The 15,714-nt window shown below is 39.4% G+C and overlaps 1 protein-coding gene across 5 annotated transcripts in view; it reads right to left on the bottom strand.

The window, feature by feature from the left end:
- CBLN4 (cerebellin 4 precursor) overlaps positions 1-15,714 on the bottom strand; it is a 117,342-nt gene that overhangs the window by 99,627 nt on the left and 2,001 nt on the right. For 4 of the 5 annotated variants that reach the window (XM_083801590.1, XM_083801591.1, XM_083801592.1 and 1 more), the window contains exons 2-3: positions 14,787-14,903; positions 11,887-12,022 (exon numbers count right to left, since the gene is read on the bottom strand). In XM_083801590.1, coding sequence (XP_083657716.1) covers positions 11,887-12,022; positions 14,787-14,903 — 253 coding nt within the window. Of the gene's footprint in view, positions 1-11,653; positions 12,023-14,786; positions 14,904-15,714 lie in introns of those variants that run through there. The other variant, XM_083801594.1, reaches the window with a different exon arrangement.

Here is a 15,714-nt window from a genome sequence, read left to right as displayed (position 1 = left end):
TATCTGTGCTTTACTGGCCACACTAACTGTATGGGTTGTCAGCTCTCTGCTCCTCACTGCTGCTCCCTCGATTACTGCTTGCCCGGCCTGCACATCTGCACACCCGGGGACCACGCCGCGCCGCTCCGCACAGCGTGTCAAGGCAAAATACACCAAGCTCTCCCAGTGCTGTTGTTTGCTTATGGCTTTTTCTGCATAGAAGCAGTTTGAGAAGAGAATCAACCAAGGATATAAAGTATACAAATTAGAGTACACTAAAAATGTTGAATGTATTTGCTCAGGAGAAAAGTGCCTTAAGTATGGGACAACATAAACCTCCCCGCCACTCCTCTGAAATTCATTTACATAGTTGTAAGCTTATTTTATCCCTAAACAGAGCATTCATTTGGAAGCTGTAACATGCTGTTTCACAACAAAAATATGGGACACTTAAGACAGCGTAAATGGGCATCCACACCAGTGTCTCAAATTGCTGACAAATCTCACATACTTCAAGGCAAATCATCCAGTCCACCCCGAGAGCTCTGCCAAGTTGTAAATATGCAGAAACTGGAATAAGAATGAATCAAGCTGAAGTCCCCGTATGAAATATGTATGATTACTTTCCCACCATTTCTGTAGCAGTAATTCCATTTTCAGTTTTGATACGACTTTTACTAAAACCACAAGGGTCAATTAGGATTCTGAGCATTGAATTCAGTTCCCCCATCCCCAGAAATCTAAAATTCAAGACTGCAGCTTAGAACTCTCTTCACACATCACTGTAATTCTTTCAACTTTCTAGAAGGAATTTTCCGTAACAGGACAGAAGATTGAGGATCTGATTGAGGATCTAAGGATCTGTTGGACACGTACCATCTGTTGAGTAGGTCAGCTCTGGCCAGACCACGGCAATAAAGCGTAGGTTTTCCTATTTTTGAGGGCTTGAGGTCATATTATAGAAAGAAAAGAAAAAGGAAAAAAAAAAAAAACAACACTTGTGGAGGCTCCTGTAACCTCATTCATACACTTTAGCTTGCTTGATTTCCAATCCTGGACTCAGCAGTCAATTCTGCTCCTTTTATAGCCCCAAATCTCCCCAGGCTTGCAAATTAAGCAGCCAAGGTGAGTCTGAGCATATCCTTCTGGCTTCGGCACAGCTTGAACTGTCCCTTCCCCAGCCCTGCTCACGCTGGCGGCCTTTGTGCCACCAGTCCCCTACCTGTGTGCTGATTTGGACTGAAGCAGAACATTGCACCAGGTTTTAAGCTCTTTGAGCTCTGACACTCACTTAGTGCATTAATGTTTTTATGTGGCTTACAGGCATTTCTGTAGCCTACAGAACCACAGTAATGAGCACAGAGCTAAGGAAAACTTTGCTATACTAAGCTGTTGAATTCTGCAATATTTTTGTAAAATAGTAGCTGGGAAGAAAGCTGGGAGCAAAGAAATGTCCCTGTGCTGCCTGGTTCTCACTTTCTCTGTGACCAGTTCCAAAATTCATCAGCTTCAAACAGGAAAAAATTATATTGTTGGTGTAGTATTTTTTGCATTGCCTTTGAGCATTTTACTCAATGTTTAAAGGGCAAGCGTCATTTTGCTACAACTTTTACAGCTGTGGAGAATTGAACTTGGAGTCTGGCCATAAATTAAAATGATTTAAAACTGTTTCATTTCAGGTACTCAGTTTCCCAAAAGCAGCTTCTTAAAGAAGAGTCCAAGGACATTCACAAGGCAGTGCCTTCCCCCTCTTTCAGGTACATTCAGTGGATACTGGACACAGTTTTAGATTTAGCTAGCTCACCTTAATGACAAAACTAGTTTTTACATATTTAACTAACAAGGACAGCCAGCCTCTTCCCATAGAAATCTCATTTTACAAGCTAATTAAATGCAGTCATACGAGCAATACTGAAGGCCATTCATAATTGTCTCTGAAGTACTGTTTCAACTGCATTTTAACCACAGAGATATGTTCAAGGCCAGTGACCTGGCAACTCATTGCCACAGAAATTAATCTCACTTACAAAACAGTTCCTAGCAGTGTAGTAATATTCTCCAGTTTTACAGCTTCACCCAGACTTACATTTATAAGTCTAAACTGGGACTCCTTATCTGTTGGTAAAGAATAAGCATCTCGAAACCATGATGCATAAATACATAAATAATCCAGTTCCTAACCATTTCAAAGATAAATGCCAACCACTCACTTCAATCCGTATAGACAACATCAGACGGACTGCCAAAGGGAGTTTGTCTATTCCCAATGCCAGTATGAATTTTGAGAAAGTATCTTTAATACATTAAAGGACAAAATATGTCTTGTAACCCACTCTGTGCCAGTACTTTTATGCTGGCGACAGCCTTGGTTATTTGCAGGAATAAAAATACATGAAATGCTTGGAGATCAGCTTTGCAGAAGTCTATATGAGAGATCACAATGAAGATCATTGCTTAAAGTAGTTATAATTGCTAGGTGCAAAAGGATTGGTTAAACCTGGGGAACAGACACTGGGAGCCTGAGTTCTGTGTCCTTGTCTGATAACGGCTCCCTCTGTGTCTGGGGACCAACCAAGCAAACTGTCTATGACTCAGTTTCTCTACAGCTACAATACGGACACCTCTGCACTGTTAGACTGTTCTGAGATAAGAGAGGTTCCACAGATGGAGAAAGCAGCATAAGGTTCACATTATTACCATGACTCATACAAAGACTAGGAAGACTCTTTTGTAAGACTTCGCCAGCTTTTTGCAATAATGTGAAGGAAGTAATGATAGTAAATTCTGCTCATAGGAGATTTTTCTGTCTGTGTTTTCCACCTTTCTTTGTTTGAACAAGATACTGTGGCTTTTATAAGTTTGTAGGGGTCCCTTTCTCAGGGATTTGCCAGAGCCGACTCTCCCGTCACAGACTGCACAGAGGAAAGCAGGGTCACAGCTGTTTGGCCAGCAGCTGGGGGAGCACCCCGTTGCTGCAGGAATATGCCCCAGGATCACCCCCAGTTCTTAGTTCACCTGGCAAAAGGTCTTTCCAAGAGCACCCAAAGTGATTTAGGAGCTTCCCAGGGAAAGTCTCCAGGCATGGAGACTTCTTCAGCTAAGAGACCAAGTGCTCTGGCAAGAAGCTCTCACTGTGTTCTTCTTGGCAAGTGGGAGAAAGATTAAATGGCCCCAAGACACAGCAAAGAGAAATTCTGCAGGGCTCATCTTCCCACCAGCTGGGCAAGGAGCCCTCCCAGACAGGAGAGGGCTCACCAACGCCGACGGGAGGTCAGTGGCCTCGAGATCATCTCCTTTGGTCCTCAAGAGAAAGAAACTCTCCTCTGGGGACAGATCCAGAAGGAGGGACCTCTTTCTCCTCCCTGACACCAGGGACAAATGGTGACTTGTGCCAACATATTACACCATGAGAACAGCCTCGTGAGAGCCAGCATCTTCCCATGCCTGGTCTTTGCAGAAGGGCAGGGCACTGCTGTGGGTCCTGTGCTGGCATTGCTCCTCTTCCCAGCTCACAGCCCAGGTGGGGTGAGAGCTGGGGGCAGCAGCACCATAGATAAAGCAATATATGCTCCCATAGCCCCTCCTGGCTTATAGAGGGGGGTGTTTTTAATATTTCCTATCTTGTCATATTCCTTCCTTTGCTAGAAGAGAGCGGATATTGCATGAATACTAATGTGAGGAGTCATCTTGGCTCCATTGTTCTCTGAAGGTGGGGTCTGGTGCCTAAGTCCACCTGCACTGTTACCGCTCAGACAGAAGACCCTGGAAGAGGGGAGGACATTTCATCTCTGAGCAACATGTCAAAATGCTTGTTAAAGTATTTCCTATCCCTGTAAAGTCTTTTCTTTTGATGCAACAAAGAATTAAGAAGAGGCATAACTTTAGGCACAGAAACAGGTATATTAAAATCAGTGAAGTGGCTTCAGCATTTAGTCTTATGCTTGTGCTTAACTGTCCACTGGTTCTTGGCCTGCTCACATGTGTAAAAGTTATGTAAAAAAGGCTATTTAAGGGCTGACTTAAAATTATAAACTGTCGTGGGATCTTTTTTTAGAGTATTTTTCCAGTACCCAAAAGATTATGATACTCAAGAATTTATCCGGTAGGCTGGTTTGCCTTTCACAATTCAAAAGACATAAATAATGCCCACACTTTTCAAGTTAATTTAAGTTAGATTTGGTATGCCATCAGTTTAAATCTCACTTGAAAATTGAATCAGTCTTTATTCAGCTTTAAACTGTGCTAAATTGTTCAGATATTCTAAAACTCTTCTTCCTTAAGGCTTCTGAGTGAAATTCTACATTTATTTAATAAAGCAGCCAGGATTTACTACACCAGTAGTGGTAAGCACTTTTTACTTTCCTCAAGATAGATTGGAGTTGACTGTATACTTTTTTTGCTACAACTGCACAAGTTTACAAGTCACAATTGAATTACCAAACTGAGGAAAAGAAAGATTATTCCTGTGGGTGCAATGCAGGTTGCAGAGTTGTTTTCTTTTAAAGAAGGGTTTAAAGAATTAGCAATAAATGTTATCAACTGCAGCTAGAAAATGATGCTGACTTATTACTTTGTGGGGACCCTAAGGGGCATCATGAAAACCAAATTCCTTAGCTGGCCTTTCCAGAAGAAAAGAGAAAAAAAAATATTTAACAATGCCTTTTGAACACCTTAAACTCAGATTTACAGTAGAGGGAAAAAGACTAAGCTTATAGGCAACTCTGTCTTGCTCCTGAAGTTGCACAGCCCTACAGTGCTTAAATGGTTACTGATTTATTTACTACGTAAACGATAGGTTTCTATTGTCACTAGGAATGTACGGGATGAGGACGTGTCTATCGACAGCCACTCATAAGAGGGGAAGGCAGATGGCTTTCTCACCTTCAGCAGAAACCTCCAGTAAAGCACAAGCTCTGACAGCCGCTAGGAGCACCAAGCAAGCCTCTAACATTATTTCATGTCATGCTGAGGTGAAAGCTCGGCTGATCTGGATGGGCATTGCTTCTCTGAAGACTTTCCCCTTGTCACCTACCACCAAATAACCTAGTGGCTTTAAAGATTTATTGAAGTCTACAAGACACAAGCTCAGGGGAAAGCAGTAACTTTGACCTGACTCTTCTGTACCTAAGTTGGGTGGCCCTAACTTGAAGCAGTAACTGGGGCTGAAGGTGGAGTCTGGTTGTGGGCACAAAGAAAGTCATATCTTGTGTGAAACCTGGACCCTCCTGACCCTGAAGTGTTGAAGGCCTTCACGAACCTTCTGCTGAACTTCAGTGAGGCTCTGGTGAAACCTCTAAGCCAGGCGTGCTTAACGTGAGCGGGGCTTTCTCAATAGAGGAAATTTGCTCTTTGATCCTCCCTGAAGATTAAAGCAGTGTTCCTCAGCCTATTAAAGATATTGTCTGAAATCAAAAACTACTGTTTATGAAAACTTTGTGCAGACTTTTCAACAAGCTGTTTTGCATACTTTAGCAACGTGTTTAATAGGATGGAAGTAACGCTTGTGGGAATACCTATGCTTTCTGTTTAAAAAAAAAAAAAAAAACATAATGAGAGATGTGGAAATATAATCATTCAAAAAGTCTGAATGAACGACCAAAACTGTATAATCTTTATGCATATGAAATTCTGGTTGAATAAATTATTTTAAACCAGTCTAAATGTTTTATTTTCAAATATTTATTTCAAAAGTTTAAATGTTTTATTTCAGTTTTAGTTCTTTCCCTTTCAAAATAAAGTCTGAGCTTAAAATTAAATACAGAAGTTTTGTGATCCAAAACAATTCTTTCCTTTTATTTGAAAAAAAAAAAAAAACTTCTAATGGGTCTGCTTCTTGCAAGCAGCAACTGAATCCAAACAGTGTTCCCTGACAGCAAATTGTTTCAAGGAAAATTTTGCAACGCGCTCTGGCTCGGATCATTTCAAAGGCTGGTCAGGTCTGTCCGGGTGCTTGAGAGGCTCTGACGGAGCTGCACGGAGCCCTGTTGCTGCAGGGGCACGCTCTGACACCAGCACCAGCCTTCCTCGTGCCAAAAAGCGTCTCATTAGCAGGAGCCGGATCAGTTTGGCCAGGTGGTTTTGCTGCTGCCCAGTGGGAGCAGCCACCATCAGCAGTTGTTACTCTGTTGTACCGAGCTTTTCAGCTGGTTTGCAGGTCCATGGGATAGATGCCAGAACCAATTTTGCTCCTGTATGTTTGGTTGCGTAGGAGAGCACAGACGTATCTTTATTTCAATTTGTGTTGCTACTTAACTGCATGCCTTCAACCTAAGAGAAATTTCTCTTTGCTATGTAATTAGGAGACCTCTTTCCTAGCTTTATTTTCAGACAGTGCTCATTTTAAAGACTGCCTTTGTTTGAGGATATGTTCACTGTAAATAGATCTTCATTTGCAAAGAAAGGGATTAAATAATAATAATAACAAATAAACTTTTAAATACAGTAAGACTTAAGGAGGGATAACATGCCCAACTGATATAAAACTGCTCAAAAGCTTCTACAGAGGGCCCCAATACCTAGGCCCTCCTTCTGCCATCAGGTCTTGTTCCCTCTTCAGAGTTTTGGTCACTGCCCAGATCCCATGGAGATCTGCCTCCTTCCAGCATTAGGACATTAAATGTCCTCACAATGAGATTAGAGTACAGTTTTTCTTGTGTCAGCAGGAATTCAGAAATCACCACGCTCAGCTTGTTTTCAGGTGTGTAAATGTTCATACACATATTTGCCCTCTGCACCACAAATGGCCCAGGGGTGACAGCCCTGCTTTGCAGGAGTAAATCCATGCACACATGTAAGTACAGAGATAAAGCTGTTTTATTTGCCAATCTCCAGTGCTCTGCACTACACTTCTACATCTAGTTTCCTCCAGCAAGATAAAAGCCATCAGATTACAATATGGTGGCCTTAACACGATGGGTCAGCATCATGCGTTGTAGAAAAGTATTATGCATATAAGCAGAACACAGGCAATTCACTAAACTGGACAATAGGTCAAGAATGTATTTGAGTTAAGTCAAGTTGCATGGAAGTCAACTTTGTTATTTTCCTGCTCTCTTATGGATTTTTTTTCCCACATTAGACACGGGAAAAAAAAAAAAACACTCTCCCATCTCCTTTCAGAAATGAACTTTTCTTAGATCATTTCTGATCACATATTTTTTTTACAGCTAAGCTGAACCACAAGGCAGAAAGAAAAAGGGGGAGAGGAACCTGTTAAAAATGATGCAACTGTTTTTTTCCCTTCCCCAGACTGTGAAGATTAAAATAGTGATTGTTTCTATCAAAGGCCTTAGATCACAGCTTTCACTAACCAGACTATTCAAGCCACATTTCCATTATTCATCCATCGCTTATATAACGGTGACTGATTTTATCATTATTCTTTGTATGCATTCCCCTTAGTGCTCTAGGGTAGGAAAGGTTTCCCCCCACCCCATCCCTTTGCTAACCAGCAACAGATACATACCTTTAGCTCAGTGTCTGAGTCTAACAATGTGTTTTCTCAGAGGAGCCTTTTCCATCTGGATAACAATAGCACAAAATATATGGTGTCATGGCATGTGCCAACCACTAAACTCATTCTCTGGGGATCTTCATTTGTTTACATTGAGTCATTTGGTTAATTTTGTCTTTAGAAGACAAAGAGTTTTAATATTATAAAGAGCTCTTACAACATGAAGGGCAACTGTAATGAATTGCTAAGGTAAAGCATGTAACCAACTCAAAAACCCTTATGAAAGGAGGAGAAAATATATCTGCTTCTCTGCCTCAGCCCATATTTCATGTTAATGGTTCGGCTTCCGTCTTGTGATTATGATACACTGCTTCTTGCATTTATCTTCTCTATCCTAAATTCTGCCTGTAAAAATAGTATACATTCTGCAGCTGTGTTCTTCTGTGAGCTTGGAAAATATAAAAATAAAAATAACTTTAAAAAAACAGAGTTAATAACTAATATTGAGTTTCTCAGGACACTTAAAACCGTCCAGTTCACTGCATTCATATTCCTAGAAATAGAGATCTAGATAATATGTAAGAGGAAATATCGCAATATGCTATTCATTCCAAAACATCCTTTCAAAAAATGCCTTCTGTCAGAAAAAGGAGCAGTCCCACAGATTGAACAGGAGCAGCAAGAGCACTGGATGTGTTTGCGCTCCGGATGCGGCACTGGTTGTTTTCCGAACCCATCTCCCATTCCTCAGTAGTGACACCAAGGTCACAATACTTCTGCCATGGCCTGGGGAAGGTGATTTAATCGACACTCAGAAAATATTCTGATACCACTAGAAAATGGCATAATGCAAAACAAATACAAATTATTGCCTAAAAAAATTAATAATAATAAAATAAAAATAAAGAAATGTTGCATTTTCCTTCTCCATACTTCAAAGTTAGCTTTTCCTTTCTTTATAAAGAGAAAAGTGCTTGTGAAATTTTCAAAGCTACCTCAGTGCCTTCCGTTACCCAGGTTCTTTTAAACAGTATCGGTTTTGGCTCCACAGCCTTTTGGCACATACATCCTCAACTCATCCTAAAAAGCAGGATTCAAAGACGAGAGCTGTTTTCTATACAGGATGAATTTAGGAGATTGGGGTGTTCCTGGCTCTCCCAGATACCTAGCTCTGCTAAAAAACATCACCTAAGCATGACAAAGTGGTCCTTTTTATTTCCTCAGTTTTATAATAAAACATGGATGAAGCATAACTAAAATACAGATTAAAAAAAGTAAAAATACTGATTTTATTTGTAAAGAGACCACTGATAACAATGTAACACTGATAACCACACGTGGCCAGAATGTTTTCTTGCACACTCAGCCTTCTGTATCAGCTACAAAGCTGACTGCTGTAGCATTAACACAGGAAGACAAAGGGAAAGGGAATGAGGAAAAAAAGGAAAAATGGTGATTGCCAAACCCAGCTCCTCATGGACTTGGTGAGCTATGCTAAACACCTCTTCTGGGAGAAACTCCTACTGAAGCAACTGAAGTGTGGGACAATGCAGTGAAAATGAGCTCAGGGTCTGGGAGATAGCTCAAACTGTAACCTAAAAGCCAGAGTTTATCCTTGCTGAAATGTTTAAATGTGAGCCGAGACAACTGGAGTGCACTTGCCCACCTCCAGAGGCCACCTCAGCTCTCAGCGCTGTGCACAGGTGACACGAGCTGCTTCTCAGTGACTTCCCTGACACTTTTTGTTCCCTTCGCTACCAAAATAATTAGCTAGGAATTCCAATTTTGGAGGCTGAGCAGAAAAATTTAGGACATTTCCATCAAAATATCTCTCTTTAATTGAATAACTTCCTAGACTCTCTTGTTAAAGTAAATAACTGCTAATGAGTCAAGCAATCAGAAATGTTTTGCCAAGGGGAAATCAACAGTATATTAAGATAGTTGAGTATTATTGCTGAATGCTAAAGGCAGCTTTTAGAGATCAGATGTTTACAAACTAAAGGAGTTAGATGCATTTGATCATTCCAAAATGTATACTGACAACTTTAATATCATTTTTCTTCCATCTGTGCAGGAACAATATTTCCTTTACATTACATATATACCAATGGGTAAAATTAGCTTTCAGATTTTACCAATTTTATACAAAATACTGATGTTCCCCTCTGAATCAACTCTTATGGCAAATATATTTTTCATAGTATCATGCATATTATGTGCTGCAATCCCAGTTTTTTTAAGATATCTATATACGTATATATACACATTTGTTTGGTGTAGTGGTGATAAACTTTGATTAATCAAAACAAACATTTTTTTATATTTTTCAAAGAACTAAATCATTTGCCTTTTTGGCAGATCTTTCCAAGTTCTCTCAAACTTCAGTGTTATGTGCAGAAACTATACTGTCTATCAGATGACCTTCTTCTCATCTGACTTACCCTGTAGGATTGTGAATGTACCCACCTATCTTCCTGAAATTTAAATAAATAAATAGATAAATAAAAATAAAAACCACCCTGTATGTTGGATCCATAAAAATAGGGAATTTGGGTACTATTCTGTGCCAGTGATTCTCTAAAATTTTATCAGGATCTGATATCAACCATCAGCCATGATTAGACTTTATATCAGTGAAATAACCATTTACAACAGTTAGAGCAATATGATATACTGCACTTAGCTAACATGCGAAGAAATTGGAAACAACTAAAACAGCAGTTCAAGCCAAAGCTTGGATTTTAGAAAAGGTCCTAGATTTCTGGATATCCTTGCATCCAGAATCTTTCTCAACTACATAGTATGTTTTAAATTAGAACCATATCCTTCATGATATGCAAGGCACAAATGTCCATCGAATTCAGTGTGTACTTTTGGACATGAGGAAGGGACGTTTCATTAGCAGTTCATGTGAAAATCATTTTCATTTGATATTTGACTTCATTGCACTGGAGTTTAATGCTGATGGCAAAACCTAAAGCACAGGTCTCATCCAAAATCCTTTGGAATCAATGTGATTCCTAACACTAACTTCTGTGAAGCCAGGATTTCTACCTAAATACTTTCAAATAAAATGCATAGGTTACTTCTAGATCATTCTGATCACCTGTAGGATTCTGCCAGACTAAACTGTGACAGTTTGCCTGCCTCCAAGGACAGTTTCTGTGAATCCTAAAAGCTTACACTTTGCACATAATTATTATATCCAATAAAAAAATAGCATGAAGTGACTTCCAAAATCCAAAGGTCAAAAATTCAGCTAACATATATTAATCTTTATTATGTAACAATGACATAATAAATAAGTTTATGAGTTCATATGACCTGTACAAAAAGCCAAAAAGATATTGCACCAAGTTAGGTACAGGCTATTTGGATTTAATATTTGTTAAACATATGATCTAAAATTATATACAGTTGTGGAGTTAAGGCAAAACTAGATGATACCTTTAACACAACAGAAGGTTTGAAAAATAGACATAATTACAAAGAGGGGAATCTCATCTCCAGCTAATAAAGTGGCTGTGTCTAAGGAAGGAATCCCTTAGATTTTTAATAAAGCGGTTATTATCAATCACATTAATTAAAATTGTGAGATTAATAAGTGTGAGATTTCCTGAAGGGCAAAGCTGTTTTGCAAAGTTGTGCCTGAATGATCGCCTTTAACCCTGGTAAGAGTATTTTTCTTAATGGTTATAATAATCTGCCCTTCTTTTTAGAAAACACCACGTGGAAAAGAGGAATACCTTACATACACAACTAAAATACAATCATAACCCCTTAGCTTTATGTGAGCTAGACATGATTGTGACCGGTGACAGAGCGTAGATATATGGGTGAGCCATCCAACAGACTACACGCAGAGGAGAATTAGAGTCAATCACATATCAATAATAATTACCTTTCTCAAGACAATGGAATAAATCATGTCAGTTAAGTCCCAGTGACAAAAACATGTATGACCAATATATCAATATACAGTTCTTTGGCAGCAACACACTAACTCTTGATTGAAGTCTTAACTCAAACTTTCCTAAATTATAGACCTGGTTGCCAGTCTTTTCGTAATTAAAGAAAATCCACTTCTCTCATGAATCCAATAAGTCCAGTAAATGAAATCTGAATAAATCTTGCAGGCAGCTTTAGACTGTAACATTAAGCATAGATATTTATCGTCTGCTTTAGTTTCAATCCAAACATATTGTATTTAAACACACGAAATTCTGTGAAACTTCTGAGTAGTTCAGATGGGGCCAAAATCCATAAAGAGAATCCATATTCACCCATGAAAAAACAATAAAGAAACATCAATCCCATGATGATAAAATGATCTTCATGTAACAGGGGCAATGATGAGTCCACACCTGGATGAATGTCACAGGAAAACTGACTTTACAGGGGAAAGACCAGAAAGCCAGAAAACGTAGAATACTGCCATCCACCGACCAGATTACCTTTCTCCAATTTCAGGTAAACCTTATCCTCCTTGTCTAGATAGAGCAGGACTCCATTAGTGGCAGCTTCGCGTGTGACATCCTTGTCCCCAGCAAAAGCAGAAATGACTGGCTTTCCGTTTAGCATCAAATTAACCTACGAGAGAAAAAACACTGAAAAGCTCTAATTAACAGGAAAACGTCAACAAGTCCCAATGAATATTAACTGCAGTGCCAGAGGTCTGTTTGAGGTCCTGCTGTTCGCTGTTGTTGTTTCTTTTTAACTAATTACATTCACACGATGTGGATGTGTTTCATGGGCTTGGTCTGTGGCTGAATGGGGTCAGTGCGACGCTGCCCATGGACTACAATGGCTCAGGCTCAGACAGTGTGAAAGGGAAATGAGATTTTGTCATCATCAGTTGCACATGCACATTAATTGTTGGCAGGACGGCCCTGTCTATGCTAACTCTCTGGTGATACGGACCTTTGAGCTAGTACCTCGGTTTTGTTTCACATTGCCTACTTCAGAAGGTATTTAAACGGGGTATTATACTAGCAAAGATGACATTTTAGAGAAACTTAGGCAGCCAGAGATGCAATGTAGGCACCTAATGAGATTTCAAAAGTACTGCAGTAGGCTGGGACCTTACACTTCATTGAGAGCAAAGTATACATCCTTTCCATTATTGACTGCAGCTTGATTTTAAAGGCTAGAACAGCCCTTCAATTTTAGGAACCACTGCACTGTCTTTTGATACTGAATTCATTTGTCCATAAAACACTTCTGGACGTCCACACAGCCTCTTCTGTGAAAGCCACACCATACAGACAATTGTGTAAATAAAGTTGGGCAGGGGTCAAAGGAATGGACAGATCCAGGCATTTTCATTTCTCCTATTAGTTTTCCTCTTCTTTTTCTTTTTGAATGACTATAATACAGTCACAGAAGGGTGAGTTAAGAAATGCTTGGTTATACTGAGTATTCTGGCCTTGCATATGCTTACATTAATTTTAATGGGAGTCACAGTGGAATAAATTACTGCTCAGCATAAGTCAGGGCATCAGAATCTGGCCCTGATTTGGGATTTGCTTATCTGGAATATCCACTTAATCAGATGTCCCCAGGGAACCAATTTCAGTTTAATAATACTTAATGGCACTAACAGATGTTTCAGGGGCATAGTAATATCACTTATGTAGGAAGCCTTCAGGTGATTTAGTGGTGTTTAAGTCTGCATGTGGCTGAGACTCAAGCTGGTTTGCTCTACTGCAATGGTTTTCAGTCCTCCCCTTCATTATCACACACATAAAAAGGTCATCAAGATTTAACTTGTTGCTTTATTTAGGTTCATCTTATTTGTTCTGTACCATCTCTGTTGGTCAGGTTTCCCTGCAGGTCATCTTACAACTATTTGGATTACAGCACAAGACATACCACAGGTTTGCCTCAGGTGATCTTACATTAACTGTGTCAAAATGGAGCTAACCAAACTCATCCATCACTTCTGAAAACCTTGATCTGTGAAAGATTTTAGGTCATGTGGTAGGTCATTAAATTCCCCATAAAACACTGAAGACTGCACTGGACTTTCTGAACGCAAGATTGAACATCTTTCCTTGCAATATGTATTCTAAATCCAATGAAGGTGACTGACATACAGTCATTCTAGGCCTTTTCAACCCTCAGCATTTCAGAGAGTGAGAGGAACAGCATTTGATCCTATTAAATAGCTTACAAGCTCATTATAGGGGAGTTCATGATGTCAATATTTCATCTAAGACTTTTATCTTTGACCTGAATGGAAGCAAGATTTCAAGTTGTAAACTGAAGGTGAATTTCCCCAGGGATGAGAATGTGCCTTACACCAGCTTCCTCTGCCTTCTATACCATTTACACTTTTCTCAGGAGCTTTTCTGGCAACCCAAAGCCAGAGCTGCCACAACGAGAGAGCTGATCACACCTCCTGCAGAAATCAGTTTCCTCTCAGTCCTGTACACTGAAAACCATATTCAGGAGCAAATCGGAGCAGGGTAAAAGCATCAGATACTTCTATGAATCCAGTGGACTCATAGGTGGAAGTGGGGAAAGCTACAGACATTATTCCAAATCTAGAAAGCCAGCATATATGTCACAGAAATTGTATGACCTGGGGTGAAGATTAAGGAATGACTTTAAGGAATTTACTTTTGGCTCAGCAAGGCGATGTTCAGGAACTTAGAGGCTTTTCCTCTAAGCTAGTGCATATTTATATTTAATTAAGCAGTTCAGCTGCTATTAAGCTGCAAAAGAAAGCATAGAATTGCACCTTTTTTTAGTATAAGAGGTATCTTTTATGCATTATATGGCGAAGCAAGTTAGCAAGTTTAAAATGCTATAAAGGTTCCCTAGAAGATATCCCTATAGCTGCACAACATTTTGGTGTAGTTGCAGAACGAGCAGAGCACAGCAGACTGGTTTCATGAGCGTCTATCTGGCATCGTGATCTGACAACCAGGTGACAAGACATTACCAAAACAAGCAACTGTGGTATGTATCAGAACCCCTGTGTTCAAGACAATGAGTTTAACCAGTAGCAAAACATGACTTTTCAATAGTATTTATGCAATCGAATGAAATTCAGAGATATATTTTACTCTTCGTTGGCTCATTCTATTCAATACTTCATACTACCCCAGACACTTAGTTCTCAGAGTACAGAAGTGGAACTATGACAATTTATCTCAGGTGAGAATCCTGCCTCATTCCAGCTGTTTGGTTTAAATATATTCACTCTATTGCTAGGAACTGTACACCACAAGTTGCTTTAAACTAAGCTATTCTTCCTTGAAAGTTTATTAAATGCTTGTGTTCGGTCAAGATTCTATTGCGAATAAACGATTTAAGTAAAAGATTTTATAGTCATACTTGATCAACGTACCTGTATTGTTTGGCTCTGATAGACTTTAATTACGTGAAAACTGAAACTGTAAATTCCTTTTCTTGGTGCTACAAAGACAGATTCCAATGTGAAAAAATTGCCCACATTTACTAGGATCTACAAACAGAAAGTACACAATGGGAATTAGTACACATATTCAGCGCTAAATAAAACATTTAGACTATTAACTGTTCCCACATAGATGTTTGTCCATCTACATCTCTGATTTTTCATTCATCGTTCTACCACCTAAGTTGAAATATTTCTGATAAAATGGATGTTTATTTATATTTATCGTACAACTTTACTATAAGTAAGCTAGGGGGAGAATATTTCTTACTTTGCTACTATGTCATGCCTACAAGATCTTTCTTCTACACGTTTAGAGGATATTAAGAAAAGGCATTTTTTTGTTCATCATTCCCCAAAAATGACATCAAAACACTGATTCTGGGAGTGGCATATTGGTTTTGGCTAAAAAGCACTGGCCAAGCCAACACCGCCTTCCTGAAAGTATCAAGCTGTGAGGAAGGATGTGTGTGAATGCTATAATTCATTCAGCAGTTCAGAGTAAGCCTGAGCTACCGAAATACCTGGCATATGAGCGAGATCTGGCTGTGAGCTTTTGCTGCTTTGTTTTTGTAAAGCACTAATAATAATTTGGGTTTGATTAAACAGAGACAAGGAACCGAGAGGAACGGACCAGACGAGTGCATCATACATATGCTAAATCTCTTCTTCAATGACTAATTTTTTCTTTCTTCCCACTCACTTATGCTCTATTTTTAATTGATATTTTTCAGGCTCCTTTATGCCAGACACAGCCCTAGAAAGCCACGAGGAATGCCCACGAAGTTAGGGCGATTCAGATCGCCAGCATAAAGCTACGTAACAAATCTGGCTTCGGCTGTCAGGATAATTTACTACT

Source organism: Anser anser (genome assembly GCF_964211835.1).
Source record: "Anser anser genome assembly, chromosome: 16".
Lineage (NCBI taxonomy): Eukaryota > Metazoa > Chordata > Aves > Anseriformes > Anatidae > Anser > Anser anser.
This window is presented reverse-complemented; position numbering and strand designations above follow the sequence as displayed.